Raw genomic sequence first — 12,382 nt, 5'->3', positions numbered from 1 at the left:
TCACAAAATGAAGTTAGGGGGTCATTGTTTTAATGCATGCATAAATGCAACACGATCGCCAAGCAGAAACGATCCACGTTTGGAGGCTTCTTACATTGTCACGGAACTATCAGATTAAACATGTGTCGATATTTAGAAAAACGATGGTTTTTTTTTTTTTTTGGTTTTTTTTCTATCACAAAATTGATCGAGCTCCAGAAACTTTGTTTGCCAGCTAGAAAAATTGACAATGAAAGTTAAAAAAAATTATCATTATATATATATATATACAGGGTGTCCCAAAAAATGTATACACACTTTAAATAATTGTAAATTTAGGGTTTATTATAATTCGAATAATTTTCAACATGTAAAAGATTCTACAAATACCATTCTATTGTTTTGTTATCGCATGTTCTCAAACTGATGTCCGTTCTGCTCCAGACACTGCTGACAACGCGAAGCGATGGAGAAGCACACATGATGGAACAATTCCCTTGGGATATTCGTACATTCATGTTCAATGGTTGCCCTCAATTGAACAACTGTTGCAGGTTTATGGACGTCCTGAACAGTTCCATCAGCTTCAAACTTATCTCTAATTCGAGTCATGGTCACTCGTGTAGGTGGTTCTTTGTTAAACTCCCACTTAAATTGTCTTTGCACTTCTACTGCATTTTCATACTTCCAGTAGCATTTTAGAATAAATTTCCTTTCTTCAAATTCAAGTCTGTCTACCATCACTCGGTTCAATAGGTTCAGTCAGTAAATAACTTAGTTATCAGCTGCTAAAATGTGTATACATTTTTTTGGGACACCCTGTATATATATATATATATATATATATATATATAAAGAGACCCTATATAAAGAGTGTAGATAATATATATATATATATATATATATATATATATATATATATATATACAGAGAGAGAGAGAGAGAGAGAGAGATAGACAGATAGAGAAGTCTCGTGATTTTTTTGAAACCGATTTAAACTGGTTAAGGTATCCATTAAGGTATTAATGAAATATTTTTCCGACAAATGAGCATATATTAAGTAGCTTTTTTTTTCAGAAGAGCCATCGGTCACTTAGTGAATATATATATAGTGAAATACAAAGGGAATGTGATCGGCAGCTTGATAAAGCTACTTTCCCCGCCATCTCATCTCGGCTCTGTTAAACCATGTAACTAATCTGCTAAAGTTGACATATAATAAAAATAATATTAAGACATATAATTTTATAAATTTTTTTTGTTTGATCTCAATAATTAACAAATTTCCATGCATTGATATGGTAAATCAATAAACGGTGAATAAATGTGTCAAGTAACAAAATGAATGAGTGTTACAATGATGAGATAGCAATAAAGTGAATGTAAGATTTAGATTTTCAACGTGTTAATATTTTTCTAGCAAGGAGAGCACAACCGAACGAGGCCAGTGCTCATCTGGATGAGTCTCAATTATATGGCAACAGTAAAGAAGGGGCAATGAAAGCGAGGGCCCTAGATGGAACAGGTTGGTGAAAAATTTAAACTTTTTGGCAATAACATAGGAATTTTTTTCTCTTTCATTTCCTCCTAAACAAATACAATATGGCAAATCCTAATTTTTTTTTTGGTATTTGCTTATTTCTACTCTCCCCCCCCCTGTTTTTATTTCAAGATTTTTAGATTAAATAGGATTGTCAAGCTCCATAATATATAAGATACCAAGACGGTTACATTTCCAAGTTACTAGACGAATTTTCTAGGTTACGTCAAGATCACCAACACCGATTTGGCAATAGTTTGCATTTTTTGGCGATTTATTGAAAGGACCACAAGAATACACAAGCGCTTGCTTTTCTTTGTATCCAGGCAGGGAATCAAAATGGAAATTACAATGCTGTCCAGAAATAATTTATCATGGCTTCAGTATGCCATAGAGACACAAGAAGACAACAGTGCAAGCAGAGAAAATTTGGCGCTTTTTGTGTTTCGCACTTATTGAAAAACCGATATTGGGTAGAAATGTGTAATTTTGGTGAAAAAGACTATATACTACAATTCCATCCTTTTAGATCTTTTCGATTTTTTTCATAATCATGTTTAAAAATAGACTGCCAAACAGAGAAATATAATTTCGAAAATACGTGCTTCGGACTCAGGAAGATCTAAAAAGGGGAGACTCTCTAAACGATCTCGAGGTCAAAATTTTTAATGATTGCAATACATTCTCTTTTTATATTTCGAACACAATAATATAAATATTAAATATAAATTTATGATATAGCGAAAAATTTGAATTTCAGTTAAAATACATCTAAACTTATTTTATGCTGACCACTTTTTCATCAGTGGCGAGTTTGTTAGCATATTTTTGAATCCTAGGTTCAATTTCATTCTTAATAAGCAATTCTTCACATGACAAACCGTGCAGTCGAATGGCTGAATTACATGAAGTGCATCAGGCCTAATATCGTTTGCTTACAGTACAGAGCCTAAATTTACAATGTATAGCAGCTTATGATTTTTTTTTTTTGCAAATTTTCCTATTCCTTGTGTTTATAAGTGCTTTTAAGATGAACAAATAATAATTGTAGATGTCTAAATGCAATAGTGATTCTTCAGTTTGGTAATAAATTACTCCAATTTGCAAATGTTTAAAAATACATTTTACGATTAATTCATCCCGAGAACTTCCCTCATCAACATGGTTAAAAATTTTGTGAAACGAACAGAGAAAAAATATATGTAGATGTCTAAATGCAATAGTTATTCTTTAGTTTGGTAATGAATTACTCCAATTTGCAATCTTTTAAAGAAACATTTTGTAATTAACTGATAAAGATAATTTCTGTCATCAAAATGATTTAAATTTTTGTGAAAAGAACAGGTACCACAAATTAGAAAAACAAAAAAACTTTCGTTGGTTTTCAATTAAAAATATGTTATAGATAAAGCATTTACCTAAATGCTAAATGATGAAAAAGTACCAAAGAATCTAAAATATTAAATCATGTTAAATGTTAAATTTCTAATTATTCTTGTAAATAAAACGCATATCCAATTTGAAATTTTAAAATAATTTTTTAAGTCTTACCATTTTAAATCAACTACTTGATGTTTTATTTATTCTAGGACAACTGAAATATGAAGCTACAAGTGTAGGTTGTCTTCTACCTCGTGGGAAAAATCCAGATGATCCTTTCTGTCCAGTAGGGTATGATTCAGTTTGCTTCAAGGGAGGTAAGTGGAGGTTTTACCTCATCTGTATTTTGATTTTGTGTTTTCGTACTCTCTTGTGGAATAAAGCTTCGTTATTCTTTTTTACACTTTTCATCGTTCACCAGTCGCATGAATTTTCCATGACATCATCTTTCAGAAACGGATGAGATATGTGCGATTGTGTTCTGTATATTTTGTATTGCCGCTAGTAACATGGGCGCATTCAGAACGCTTCTACTTCTTATCATTATTCAGTATGCTTCAAATTGCTCACAAGATTTCTGGTGATTAACCTAGAATAGCCATTTTTTTTTAATTTGCCAGCGAAACCTTTCATATCTCAATCTATAGCAAGGAGCATGAATCAGTGCGATATTATCTTCTACAGTCAGAATTGTTTACAACTATTAGCAACAAGAATTTTACAACTATTTGTAACAAGAATATGAGTAGGAAAGATAAAATCAAAACCAAAAAAAAAAAAAAAAGAATTCATAATCTGTCAGTATATGTGAACGTATTCATTCAGTTTTGGCTCAACATTATTAGCTATATGAACGTTTGGCTGATCAAGTTTTAAATACAAAAAATATTTCTCCATGCCTATTTCTGACTTAAGCACTCGATTAATGAATTTAAGTTCCCCACAAAAATCTAAAGAATAAAATTCCATGGTCTTCAATTACACAATATCCATTCCAAACTGAACACATTCAGTTATCCCTTTCTTTCTTGTATAACAGAGGCAGGTCTGCTCTGATTAGAAATGCAAAAGTGCTTTTCACTTTCTTATGCAATTTTATTTAAAAGAGGTGTTCAAATGAAAAGACATGAAACGACACTGTAGGTATAAATGAAGACTTTATTCAAAGTATACACCATAAGCCTGAACACAACGATCCCATTGACTAACGAGTCGAAGGATTCCTGTGATTCCCAGAATTCCTGTGACCGTGACGAGACCCAGTCCTTCCCAGCGTCCTTGAGTTCGCCGTCCGAGTTGAAGCGCTTCCCTTTCAAATGTTTTTTCATGAGACCAAACACATGAAAATCGCAGGTCGGCATGTCCAGGCTGTAGGGCGGAGGGTCTAGCTACTCCCACTTGGTTAGTTCTGCGTATGTGACTCTGGAGACGTGTGTGCACGCGGAGTCGGAGTGTCTCACAGTACACATCGGAATTAATGGTTTTTCTGTGCTCGAGGAATTCAACAAGTAATGGACCTTGGACGCTGAACTCAAGGATACTGTGAAAGACTGGATCTCGCCACGGTCACATGAATTCTGGAAACAAGGAATCCTTCGGCTCGTTAATCAATAGGATTGTTGTGCTCAGGCTTATGGTGTATACTTTGAATAAAGTCTTTTATACCCACAGTGTCGTTTCGTACCTTTTCATTTGAACACCCCTTGTAACTTGAAAGTGTATCAAGATCATAAAGATGAAAATGTGAAGTCCATTTTCTACTTACTTCCCGATTTATTAGAGTTCTGACATTTCATAATTTTGTGTATTCTCTGTGGCTGTAAGCTATTTTTACATTTCTAAAATTTAGAATGAGTAATCGTTTATTCTGTTAAAATTTGAACTCATAAAAATGACGCCACTGTGTATTCTGTTTCATAAAAAAAATCACTTTCGAATTCCGCAATATTTATAAAAAAAATTATCAATTTAATTTAAATTTATTGAATGTTATCGTATATTTTGCAGAATTAGTGACTGATAATGCAAAAAGAAAAATCTTTTAGTTTTCCTATATTCGAAGTTTTTCTTCATTTATATGATCTCATCTGATCGTGGATTAAAAATTTCTAAACTTTAAAGTGGCATATTTTGAAGCAGAAGACAGTTTCGAAGACAGTGAAGAGACTTTGAATTTTTAAGTTCGCTTAATCCATCCCTGGGGGGGGGGGAGGACATATTTATTTACAAAAGGTGCGGACAAGACACCTCCGCTCACAAAGCGGCACAAGCACGAAAAAGGCAAGCAGAAAGTGAAATAAATTATCCCTGGTCTTATATACCATATTTTGATAAGGAGAGTATTTTTCACAGTGCTTATATACTATTAAGATTATGATAGGGAATTCTCAAACGCGCCGATTTAGACAAGGGAAATCAAGGGATCTTTTAAAAGAATTTGTTTAGATCAGCAATTTTTTATCCAGAGCGTGGGAACCGCTGATGAAAGCAACTTTACAAAGTTTCTCTTGAATTAAGTAGAAAAAGTGAAATGGGATAAGGAAATAAGAGAATATTTTAGAATAAAGTTACTATGGGCTGAATTACGATAAAACTTTGGAGATAAATTACAATTGAAATTAGAGTTTAAAATATCATTACACACACACACATATATTGTGAGATTTTAATCAATAAATGTACTATCAAAAAATAAAAAAAAATCTTCATTTTTATATAGACATCAGTCCAATTAATTATTTCTTGCAAAATAGGGCTTACAAATTAGCATTTTAGAAAAAGATTTTCACATTTGCGAATAAAATCAATCGAGTTTTGAAGTCTTGAAAATTATCAGACGATTTTAAACAATTAAAACAACATTAAAAAAAGTTTTTCACATTTGCGAATAAAATCAACCGAGTTTTGAAGTTTTGAATATTATCAAACGATTTTAAACAATTCCAATAATTATTCTGCGGAAAATCTGCCAATCAATCAGTATCAGGTGGAAGCTAAAGCCGTTGATTGTCCTAAAATAATGAAATTCAGAACTTCTTGACTCATTCAGTTACAATAACAGGAAATTAGAATTTCTTTTTTATTTAAAATGTATGCGTTAAGAATAATTTTCTTAATATAATTTCGCTATTTTAGATTATTTCAATAGCCATCATGAGGAAGTTCTTATAATTTATCTTTAAGAGCTTCCTTTATTCCTTCGGCTTCGAAATGAATTGTTAGAGTGGATACTATTAGTGTCCACGATTAGAGTGTATATTCTATTAAATTAACTAACAACGATCAAATTTAACTTTCTCTGTAATAATTTTATTTTTCTATGACAGCTGATCCACGTATAAACCATCATACTATTGTGATGAGCCATTTTACCATTTTCCTGCGAGAGCATAACAGACTCGCCACGGAACTGAAGAAAATAAATCCTCACTGGGGAGAAGAAAAGCTATTTCAAGAAACCAGGTTTGACTGACATCATAATTTTTATACTTTAAATTGCTTTGCAATTAAAATCTTTAATATATGCTGAGTGGTTCAAAAGCATTATTATTATGGCTAACAGCAACTGTTTTGAAGTTTTTTACCCTTTTACTATTAAGCTGACTCAACCCGGCTGTTTAAGAAACTTTTTCTGATTCAAACGAAGGCTACAGGATGTAAAGCAAGTTATCGCTAAAGATGTCCTCGCTTTATGTCCTTAGTTCCCCATTTGAAAAAGAAACAGATCCGACCCATTAGTGTAGAACTTGCTTCGCCGGATTGGGCTTCGGATTCGTTGTTAGTGAAGAGGTTAATGGAATATATATAAACAATATTTATGTTTACATTTTTGTTTTTTGAATTAATAATTATGCAATTAGACTTCCAAAATTATAATCTATACTTATAATAAAGCTCAATGTGTGTGTGTGTGTGTGTTGGCGCTCTACAGGCAAGGTCATTTGACATACAGCTATCAAATTTGGTACATGTATACCTTAGAGGTCGGGAATGTGCACCTGGGGTCCCTTTTTTTGAAATTTTAATTAGAATTTTAATTATTAATTAAAAACTAACTTTCACGCCAAAAAAATCTTCCATTTTCCCCACCGCCAACTTTTTCGCCAAAAAAATCTTCCATTTTTCCCACCGCCAAATGAGTAAGGCTTCAGTATTTTTTTTCTCCCAACAATAATGAGGCTAGGGTTAATATTTTTCGGCGGATTATTTCAAACGATTCTGTTTATTTTCTTAATGTTTTATGCATTTAAAATGAAACATTGTTATTTAACCCATGTTTCAGATTCATTCTGAAGTACTTTTGAATTAAAATAACACGGAATAAAGGAAATTAAAAATGTATAATCTGCATAGCGTTACCCCAACTGGCGTAGAAAAATTCACGCATTTGCGTTACCGTAATTGGCGAAGAAAATTCACGCATGCTCATTGTGTTCCGATTGTTGCCATGACAACCATTATCAACGGACGATTTAAATTATTTTTAGGTTAGTTGCATGCTTTTGTAAGTAAATTGTATTTATGTTAGTTATATATTTTTTGAATATGCTTATAGTTTTAAGTACATCATTTTTTAAGTAGTTTTTTTAAACCTGTTTTCGACCGATTATTTTAAACGATTCATTTTATTTTCTTAGTGTTTGATGCATTTAAAATTAAACATTGTTAATGAATCGATCTGTTCTTGATGAATCTGAGAAAATTTTGTTGACAAATTCTTGAGATATTACATAAATTAAGAAAGATATTCTTTAGTGCCCATAAAGTTTAAACGCTCAGTGACTCTATTATCAGTAATCATATTATTAAAAAAAATGCTTTGTTTCAGTAAAAAATATTATTATATTAATTGCAGATTAATCATTTACACTTTAATTTAAAGCATAAATTCTACGAGGGGTAACAGAAAATTAGAGATACTTATGACGTTATGACTGAAGGCCTTTATAATATTATGAGTGAATTATATGACTATCAAAATTTGAAGTTTTAAAATATTTTGCTGAAGAATCTATTAAATTGGAATTGCATAAAATATTTCATTATTAAAATTTTAACGAACATTAAGATTGGCGAACAGGTTGGTCGCCAAAGGCGGCTAGTATGTTACTAAAATTTGACTTAACTACGTATGCGCCTTGTTGGTAAATAATGGCAAATGATTATTTTATAATTATTCAAAGGCAATTACTTCAATTATCAGATAAATCCTCTGCGCATTTGTCTTTGCGCATTCCTTTGCATATATTACTCAAAATAGGAATGAGACGAAAGAAAATTCGTCCAACGGGAGGTCCACAAAGAATTAGGAAAAGTCATATCACTGACTCTCAGACCCGCCCGAAGGCACACGGATAATAAATACTGAATGCCCGGACCTCCGCAACAGCAATCACCGGTCACGGTACAACCTTTCCCTAAGGAAGTATGTCCCGTCATCAGTGGGAGAAGCCAGATCTTCACCTTTTTATATACTCTCCAAGGTGGCGAGATCCTTTGCAACTTCCAAAAATTCGAATCTGCGGAAAATTATTATAAAATCATATAAAAAAATAAACCACTACCAGAAAAAGAATTAATTTCTATGAATATTTCTAAAGTCAAACATTTAATCTTAAAGCTGACGACTCTCAGAAATGCTGTATTTCATCAACTGCACAATTTAAACTTTTAATAAAATAATAAATAGTGTAAATAAATAATGAATGTTTTTTTTTCTTCTTTCTCCTAAATATAGGATCAAATGGAGAACTCAGTATTAAATTCTGTATCAGAAGTTTTTAATTTCTAAAAGGAAAGGATAAATGTAACGTTATATTAAATTTATATATATATATATATATATATATATATATACTTTGTTCAATGAAAATGACATATATTTATTTTTGGCTCAAAGAATCTAAAAAGTGTTTATTGCAGAATTTATTATTTTCGTCATTTTGGATTATACTGAAATTGTTTATCAAGGAAGGAATCTTTTTATCAAGGAAGTTAAGACTCAAAATAAGATGAAAATTAAATAAAAACTATACAAATATTTAATGCAAACTATTTTGCAAAAATTTTTAATATTTATTTTTAGATGAAAATATTATTATTCAGAGAAAAAAATTTAAATATTGCTAATTATATTACAAATATTATGTAAATTTAATATGTTATTATATATAATTATAATTAAAGATTGTTAACACTAATCAATTTTATATCCCCCTAGTTATTAAATTAGATAATATAAAATCGATATCATTAAAAATCTTAATTCTTCTGAATTTTTTTAAAAAAGTATAAAAATAACTTTTGTATACTATATTTTTGTATACTATAACTTTTGTATTTTTTTAACTATATATATATAGTTAAGAAAAATATTAAAATTTTGATTAAATTTTAATCAATTAAAAATTTGATCAAAACTTTGAAAAATGGTTTCTTAATGAATTCTTAACTTCCAAATAAGTACGATAAGCCAATTTTTGTAGTTTTTTTTTGTCTATAGATTATGTAGTAAATATTCTGAATGAATATTTCACCATTTTATTTCAATTTACAAATAGTGCGCCTGCCTATAATTATTTTCTAGGAAGAAAAAAAAAACCAATAAATAATGTGAAGTATTTTTAGAGTTAGCAATGAAATGCCCCGCAGAAATCTGCTGGACTGCCAATTTATCATAGCAGCAGTCAGGGCCGGCCATCTGAGGGTTGCGGTGGGCGATATGAGTAAGGACTCCGCGTTCGAGGGAGCCCTTAAAATGATCAAGAACTAAAATAGTGTTTTAAACAATAAACATTCCACCTGAAAAATTCGAAAATCAGAATTGTGCATAACATATCACATAGATAGTAACACATAGAACAAATTATTCCTGCGTTGTGAATAGATTCCCGTAACAAAATTTAAGGCGGTATAAAAGCCGCCATGCACAACAATATCCAAATGGATTGTACTCCTGATCTTTCCCATAAAGAACAAACTTCAGTTATTATTTGGTATGTAAATTTTGAAAAGAAAGGATTAATTATAAGTGAGTTATTTAGAAAGTATATTGAAATAATTGATGTGTTGGAGAAGGACTAGCAAGAACTATTGAAAATATTAGGTCAGTTTGATTTAGATAATATGGATTATGGAGGACAGGCACACAACAACGGTGACAACATGAAAGGGAAGTAGAAAAGTATACAATCTAGAATAATTGCTCTAAACCCTCAGGTAATTTATGTGTGTGCTTGGCCTATCATACTCTCTTATTTTGCGATGCCGTTTCCAACAGCCTCTATTGTGAAAAAAAAAGTTTTTTCTTGGCTTTTGTAACTTTTATTTTCTGCACCTACAAAAAGATGGGAAATTCTGCAGAAGCATTTAAACATTACTCTTAAGGTGTATGTACACACTTGACACTTCGAAAATCGTTCAAAATATCTAATATATTTTTATTGCTTAATAATGTTGTCTGATCCTTTGGCTTTCAGACGATACCAAGATGTTGTCAATATTCGAAATATTTCTCGAGTTATAATTATTTTTCTTGAGGAACTTTCATTAAAAACTCTAGTTACGGAGTTTTTAAAAATCATTTTATGAAGAATAGTATTTTTCCACAATGTTGCTTCATTCAAACAATCATAACTCAACAAGAAATGAACCAAATACAGTTATTTATATATCAAAATAATCTGTATGAAATAGCGGATGTTTTGTAACTCAATCAAAGTTATATTTATAGAAATAAATTTTTTATAGCTATTTAAAAGTTGAAATGACAGAAAAAATCTCGCTTTTTCTATTCATTGTTAATGAAAAAATTGTTTAAAACAAACTATATATTTTTATAACTTGTTTGAGGCAGACAACATGAAGACTCATATTAGGCATCATTTCCAACTGGAATTATGTATCTGTGCAAATTAGAATTTAAGATATCCTGTTTCAAAAAATAGGCTAATTAGCCCATTAATTATTATTTAATTCATTAATAATTTGTGTAATATAGGTTTTTTCTCACTGAAATGAGTTTAAACATATATTAATGACCTACTGTGAAAAAACTGGACTTTTAAAGTTAAAATTTTTAAAAAATCTTCAAGTGTATACGTACACCTTAAACCATTATGCGACACTCGTTGGAAAGCCAAAATAGATTAGGTGAAAGCAGTGCATTCACAGTTTGAAGGAGCTTGTAATGCCCTAGAAGAATTTTATGACGCAAGTAACGATGATACAGCGGTATCTGAAACTAAAAGTCTATTGGATTCAATACAAGAAATGCTGTTTATTCTATGTTTAATAAATTGTCCAGAATTATCAATAAACTGTATCAAGCAAAAAAAATTGTTGCTGACTCGGCTTTTAATTGAATCAATAAAATTAAAACTGAAATCCAAAATTGAAGAACAAAATTTAACATATTTTTAAACGAAGCGAAAGTGATAGTACGTAATTGGAATATTTCAGAACATTTTCCTAAAACAAGAATTCGAAAAAGTAAAAAATTGTATTCCGAAATAGCAGAATTTGAAGTATAGAAATGTAGATGAATTTAAATGTTATTTTTAACACTGTATTTGAAACTGCTATTCTATAGATAGAGATAGATTTAATTAATTACTGATTAAAAAACATTAGAAAAGCAAGAATTAGGAAAATGTTCCAAAACCTTTGTAAAGTTTAATAACAAAGATATAGACGAAAACCTATTTCAGGAAATAGATTTGATATGGGATTTGTTTTTGAATGAAAGGGATGTATATAACTCAAAAGATATAATGTAATACATATTAAATCATAATTATAATGTGTTATTCCTAAATGTATTCACTATGTTAAAACTTTTCTTTAAAATGTCAACTACAATAACTAATGTTGAGTGCTCTTTCAGCAAGTTGAAATGAATAAAGAATTGTCTTCAGTCACGCATGTGCGCAGAAAGCTTAAATGCGCTTGCTATACTAAACTTTGAAAAAGAAACTACAAAAAATTATAACATTTCTGAAGTTGTTGTGACTTATGGTACTTTACAAACCCGCTGCCATTATCTGTCAGCGATTTAAGCCGAGTGAGCATCTCTTGCTTTTTCAAAAGAGTAAACTAGTGTCTAGAGTACAACTTAACTACTTCATACGTCACATTCGTTTGCACAACCCCTTTTCACAGGGGGGGCACATTCACACACCTCACAGATCGAATACAGAAGAAGAACAACCATGCCCGAACCGGGACGCGGTGATCTTGGGGAAGACGCGCTGCCCCTGTGCCAAGACGCCGGCATGTTTCTGAAGTAATTAATAACAAAGAAAAATGACGCATTAAATAAACAGGCAATAGTATTATATATTAGTGCTTGTAATTTTTTTTACTTTAAAAAAGTTAGGGCCCCCAATGGGTTTTTGTACCCAGGCTCCTTTATAGAGAAGCCGGCTCTGGCAGCAGTTATTCTTTCCAGCAAAATTTCGTCAAATAAAATTCCAAAATAATTAA

General features: G+C 30.9%; 1 protein-coding gene across 1 annotated transcript in view; it reads left to right on the top strand.

Moving 5' to 3' along the window:
• LOC129988925 (peroxidase-like) overlaps positions 1–12,382 on the top strand; it is a 44,987-nt gene that overhangs the window by 19,008 nt on the left and 13,597 nt on the right. Inside the window, exons 6-8 of the mRNA XM_056097210.1 lie at positions 1,400–1,504; positions 3,109–3,216; positions 6,226–6,361. Of these exons, the coding sequence (XP_055953185.1) occupies positions 1,400–1,504; positions 3,109–3,216; positions 6,226–6,361 (349 nt within the window). The remainder of the gene's footprint in view (positions 1–1,399; positions 1,505–3,108; positions 3,217–6,225; positions 6,362–12,382) is intronic.

Source organism: Argiope bruennichi, chromosome 10 (assembly GCF_947563725.1).
Source record: "Argiope bruennichi chromosome 10, qqArgBrue1.1, whole genome shotgun sequence".
Taxonomy (NCBI): domain Eukaryota; kingdom Metazoa; phylum Arthropoda; class Arachnida; order Araneae; family Araneidae; genus Argiope; species Argiope bruennichi.
The sequence above is the reverse complement of the archived record's forward strand: the minus strand, read 5'-3'. Positions and strand labels throughout refer to the sequence as shown.